This window comes from Thalia democratica, chromosome 4 (assembly GCF_965202585.1).
Source record: "Thalia democratica chromosome 4, ktThaDemo2.hap1.1, whole genome shotgun sequence".
NCBI classification, from domain to species: Eukaryota; Metazoa; Chordata; class Thaliacea; order Salpida; family Salpidae; genus Thalia; species Thalia democratica.
Window position 1 is genome coordinate 7,044,743 of NC_139168.1, and position 6,176 is coordinate 7,050,918.

Genomic DNA, 6,176 nt, shown 5'->3' on the forward strand with positions numbered 1-6,176 from the left:
TATTTTTTAGTGAATAATAAAACATGTTAGCAAAAGGTGTTTTATAAACTGATAAGCTTTAAAAGCTATCAATACAATGAACCTTTTCATATTAAAAGCAAATGAAAAAATAAATGATAACTATTGAAAAGTATATTTTTTATCATGTTTCTGACTAATATGACATTATACTAATTCAATAATGCTGTGAATTCGGACTTATGATGACGTGTTTTGAACTAAACTCTTTTGAAAACCTTTATGTGAGTTGACGTTTGTTTATCAGGTTCACTAATAGTATGTATGGGGTATGATGATGCAATTTCTTATAACTTAAGTTTTGACATTTATTCTCGTAATATAAACAAACTACTGAGTTAATTTTTTTAGTTTGTTATAGAGTTGTTTTTTATTAAAGATAGTTTATTGAGATAGAATAACAATATTATAATGCTATTAGCTGTTAAAAATTATTTATTTATAAAATAAGTTTAACTTTATTTTTAACATTCTGTTAAGTTAACAATATTTTTATAAAAAGTTTTTTTTAAATAGACAATTTATGTTTCAATCCATTTTGACAAGTATCATAAAAAGGAAATAACTAGGATATTTTACTGTTTGTCAGTTCAGACCCTTCAATTAATTTTTGAATAACTTGAACTTTATTACAATATCAGCAAAAATTATGACTTTTTTAAAAGTCTTAATTAGTTACTACAAACCATCTGTTTTATTAGTTGAAAATTGAAATTTACCGTAAAATATTACAACTCACTTTATTGTTCTTATTATTATTATTATATCAAGGTTTTATATATAAGTAAATGATAAAAATTTTAGGAAGTCAAAGTGCAAAATAAATAGTAGTGTTAAGATATTGAAAAAAAAAAAGCAAATGAATTACTATTTTTATTGAGGTTATTTTTAAAGTAATTAAAAATCCAAACATTCTACTTTTTTAACAGCTTTAAAAATTTAGATCAGATAAAATAACTAATAATTGTTTAGATAAGTTCTTCCAGTTTCACTCTTGTTACTGGATCCGGATTTAGCATGCGAACAATCAATTTCAACAAATTCTTTTCTCCACAGTCGTTCTTATCAAAATAAGACTCTATCTTCTTAACTTCGCCTTTTATGTATACAAACTCTGGCTATTTCAAAAAATCTATTTCATTTTCATCCTTTGACAACTTTTGACCAACCTTCTTCTTTTTATCATCTTCAGTCAATTTCAAGTTTATCCTCTTAATTTCATGTTCAGTAAATGGACCAATCATCAAGTGGATCATCCTGAAAAGTTCCTGAACAGTATCCACCAGGAAAAGCGTTTCTCCTGTGAAAAGTTCGAACAAAGTGCAGCCGATCGACCAAACATCGCATGGATACCCAATCTGTTGAAATAAAACTTATGTTAAGTGTGTAAATTATAATTTAATTACAAAACAAAACATACAAGTACTTGGTTTATAAGAATATACTTCTTTTGAAGATAATGGCTTACTCTTTTAAAGATATTTATTTATAATAAGTTGCTTGTTTAAGTAAAGTAGTTTACTTACTGAGTAATCTACTTAAACAACCTTGTGGCCCATTATGACGTCAGGAGCGCGGTACTGAAGTGTTGTTATGACGTCAAAGTTGAATTCTTCCTCCCAGTACACAGAGCCAAGGTCGCACAATTTGATGTCAGGCTTCATGTAAAAATCATTTTTCAACTGGTGGTAGTAATACCTGTTTAACAAAAATGTAAATAAACTACATATTATTTAATCATTAACATTTGAATATTAATAAATATCTGTATAGTTTAAAATAGAATAACAAATATTTCTTTAGTAAGACGTATAATGGCATTGAAATTTGAGTTAAATTACAAACGATATTAATTAAAACTGCTTAAAGCACGTTTTTTAATAAAATTATACTGTTCATTTAGACCTCAAGTTAAACGAACTATGAGTTACCCCATAATCGAGTATCACAAAATATACTTGAAATTTAAGTTGAACTACAAACGATATTAATTAAAACTGCTTAAAGCACGTTTTTTAATAAAATTATACTGTTCATTATAAATATAAAGTTTAATTTAGACCTCAAGTTAAACGAACTATGAGTTACCCCATAATTGAGTATCACAAAATATACTTGAAATTTAAGTTAAATGACAAACGATATTAATTAAAACTGCTTAAAGCACGTTTTTTAATAAAAATATATTATTCATTAAAAATATAAAGTTTCATTTAGACCTCAAGTTAAACGAACTATGAGTTACCCCATAACCGAGTATCACAAAATATACTTGAAATTTAAATTAAATTACAAACGAGATTAAATCAAACTGCTTAAAGCACGTTTTTTAATAAAAATATACTATTCATTACAAATATAAAGTTTCATTTAGACCTCAAATTAAACGAACTATGAGTTACCCCATAACCGAGTATCACAAAATATACTTGAAATTTAAATTAAATTACAAACGAGATTAAATCAAACTGCTTAAAGCACGTTTTTTAATAAAAATATAATATTCATTACAAATATAAAGTTTCATTTAGACCTCAAATTAAACAAACTATGAGTTACCCCATAATCGAGTATCACAAAATATACTTGAAATTTAAGTTAAATTACAAACGATATTAATTAAAACTGCTTAAAGCACGTTTTTTAATAAAATTATACTGTTCATTATAAATATAAAGTTTCATTTAGACCTCAAGTTAAACGAACTATGAGTTACCCCATAATCGAGTATCACAAAATATACTTAAAATTTAAGTTAAATTACAAACGATATTAATTAAAACTGCTTAAAGCACGTTTTTTAATAAAATTATACTGTTCATTATAAATATAAAGTTTCATTTAGACCTCAAGTTAAACGAACTATGAGTTACCCCATAATCGAGTATCACAAAATATACTTGAAATTTAAGTTAAATTACAAACGATATTAATTAAAACTGCTTAAAGCACGTTTTTTAATAAAAATATACTATTCATTACAAATATAAAGTTTCATTTAGACCTTAAATTAAACGAACTATGAGTTACCCCATAATCGAGTATCACAAAATATACTTAAAATTTAAGTTAAATTACAAACGATATTAATTAAAACTGCTTAAAGCACGTTTTTTAATAAAATTATACTGTTCATTATAAATATAAAGTTTCATTTAGACCTCAAGTTAAACGAACTATGAGTTACCCCATAATCGAGTATCACAAAATATACTTGAAATTTAAGTTTAATTACAAACGATATTAATTAAAACTGCTTAAAGCACGTTTTTTAATAAAATTATACTGTTCATTATAAATATAAAGTTTAAATTAGACCTCAAATTAAACGAACTATGAGTTACCCCATAATTGAGTATCACAAAATATACTTGAAATTTAAGTTAAATGACAAACGATATTAATTAAAACTGCTTAAAGCACGTTTTTTAATAAAAATATATTATTCATTAAAAATATAAAGTTTCATTTAGACCTCAAGTTAAACGAACTATGAGTTACCCCATAATTGAGTATCACAAAATATACTTGAAATTTAAGTTAAATGACAAACGATATTAATTAAAACTGCTTAAAGCACGTTTTTTAATAAAAATATATTATTCATTAAAAATATAAAGTTTCATTTAGACCTCAAGTTAAACGAACTATGAGTTACCCCATAACCGAGTATCACAAAATATACTTGAAATTTAAATTAAATTACAAACGAGATTAAATCAAACTGCTTAAAGCACGTTTTTTAATAAAAATATACTATTCATTACAAATATAAAGTTTCATTTAGACCTCAAATTAAACGAACTATGAGTTACCCCATAATCGAGTATCACAAAATATACTTGAAATTTAAGTTAAATTACAAACGATATTAATTAAAACTGCTTAAAGCACGTTTTTTAATAAAATTATACTGTTCATTATAAATATAAAGTTTCATTTAGACCTCAAGTTAAACGAACTATGAGTTACCCCATAATCGAGTATCACAAAATATACTTGAAATTTAAGTTAAATTACAAACGATATTAATTAAAACTGCTTAAAGCACGTTTTTTAATAAAATTATACTGTTCATTATAAATATAAAGTTTAAATTAGACCTCAAATTAAACGAACTATGAGTTACCCCATAATTGAGTTTCACAAAATATACTTGAAACTTAAGTTAAATGACAAACGATATTAATTAAAACTGCTTAAAGCACGTTTTTTAATAAAAATATATTATTCATTAAAAATATAAAGTTTCATTTAGACCTCAAGTTAAACGAACTATGAGTTACCCCATAATTGAGTATCACAAAATATACTTGAAATTTTAGTTAAATGACAAACGATATTAATTAAAACTGCTTAAAGCACGTTTTTTAATAAAAATATATTATTCATTAAAAATATAAAGTTTCATTTAGACCTCAAGTTAAACGAACTATGAGTTACCCCATAACCGAGTATCACAAAATATACTTGAAATTTAAATTAAATTACAAACGAGATTAAATCAAACTGCTTAAAGCACGTTTTTTAATAAAAATATACTATTCATTACAAATATAAAGTTTCATTTAGACCTCAAATTAAACGAACTATGAGTTACCCCATAATCGAGTATCACAAAATATACTTGAAATTTAAGTTAAATTACAAACGATATTAATTAAAACTGCTTAAAGCACGTTTTTTAATAAAATTATACTGTTCATTATAAATATAAAGTTTCATTTAGACCTCAAGTTAAACGAACTATGAGTTACCCCATAATCGAGTATCACAAAATATACTTGAAATTTAAGTTAAATTACAAACGATATTAATTAAAACTGCTTAAAGCACGTTTTTTAATAAAATTATACTGTTCATTATAAATATAAAGTTTAAATTAGACCTCAAATTAAACGAACTATGAGTTACCCCATAATTGAGTTTCACAAAATATACTTGAAACTTAAGTTAAATGACAAACGATATTAATTAAAACTGCTTAAAGCACGTTTTTTAATAAAAATATATTATTCATTAAAAATATAAAGTTTCATTTAGACCTCAAGTTAAACGAACTATGAGTTACCCCATAATTGAGTATCACAAAATATACTTGAAATTTTAGTTAAATGACAAACGATATTAATTAAAACTGCTTAAAGCACGTTTTTTAATAAAAATATATTATTCATTAAAAATATAAAGTTTCATTTAGACCTCAAGTTAAACGAACTATGAGTTACCCCATAACCGAGTATCACAAAATATACTTGAAATTTAAATTAAATTACAAACGAGATTAAATCAAACTGCTTAAAGCACGTTTTTTAATAAAAATATACTATTCATTACAAATATAAAGTTTCATTTAGACCTCAAATTAAACGAACTATGAGTTACCCCATAATCGAGTATCACAAAATATACTTAAAATTTAAGTTAAATTACAAACGATATTAATTAAAACTGCTTAAAGCACGTTTTTTAATAAAATTATACTGTTCATTATAAATATAAAGTTTCATTTAGACCTCAAGTTAAACGAACTATGAGTTACCCCATAATCGAGTATCACAAAATATACTTGAAATTTAAGTTAAATTACAAACGATATTAATTAAAACTGCTTAAAGCACGTTTTTTAATAAAATTATACTGTTCATTATAAATATAAAGTTTAAATTAGACCTCAAATTAAACGAACTATGAGTTACCCCATAATCGAGTATCACAAAATATACTTGAAATTTAAGTTAAATTACAAACGAGATTAATTAAAACTGCTTAAAGCACGTTTTTTAATAAAATACAAATAGAGACCTTATAAGACCAACCAAGCACCTTCTACGACAAATATCGCTCCTACAAAGTACTTGGCTAGTACTGATTTAACTGCTTCTAGAAAAAATAGTACTTCCATCGTTTTTGGTCCTACACGTGGTTATGATCCACCTGGTTCGAGATTTCTCGGAAGTCACCTTCAAAAAGAACCCACACCAGTAATTACAACTTGCTTATGCTCGATTTCAATCGCGTAAACTCCACATTAAGCAGGGTCATAAGAAATCAGCAGTCAGATCACACGCTGTTGGAAGAACTAAAGCAGCAAATAGACCGTAACCTCAAAACGTATGAAAGTCGCTTTGATTCGCTTGATCAAAGTGCAGCTGATA

The 6,176-nt window shown here is 25.0% G+C and overlaps 1 protein-coding gene across 1 annotated transcript; it reads right to left on the reverse strand.

Annotated features, from left to right (window-relative positions):
* Positions 1-986: 986 nt before the first annotated feature.
* Positions 987-5,923, reverse strand: LOC145832944 (dual specificity protein kinase CLK1-like). The gene is made up of 4 exons (XM_082940147.1): positions 5,838-5,923; positions 1,566-1,716; positions 1,188-1,376; positions 987-1,136 (listed from the first exon to the last, which is right to left on the reverse strand). The coding sequence occupies exons 1-4, from the start codon at positions 5,921-5,923 to the stop codon at positions 987-989; spliced, it is 576 nt and encodes a 191-aa protein (XP_082796273.1).
* Positions 5,924-6,176: the final 253 nt, after the last annotated feature.

Bases quoted from the DNA above. Each gene is read 5' to 3' on its own strand.
- LOC145832944 (XM_082940147.1), bottom strand. From the start codon at position 5,923: ATGGAAGTACTATTTTTTCTAGAAGCAGTTAAATCAGTACTAGCCAAG. The intron at 1,377-1,565 runs GTTGTTTAAGTA...TTATTTCAACAG, and splicing joins ACGTCATAATGGGCCACAAG to ATTGGGTATCCATGCGATGT. The intron at 1,137-1,187 runs GTTGGTCAAAAG...TTTTTGAAATAG, and splicing joins AAGATGATAAAAAGAAGAAG to CCAGAGTTTGTATACATAAA.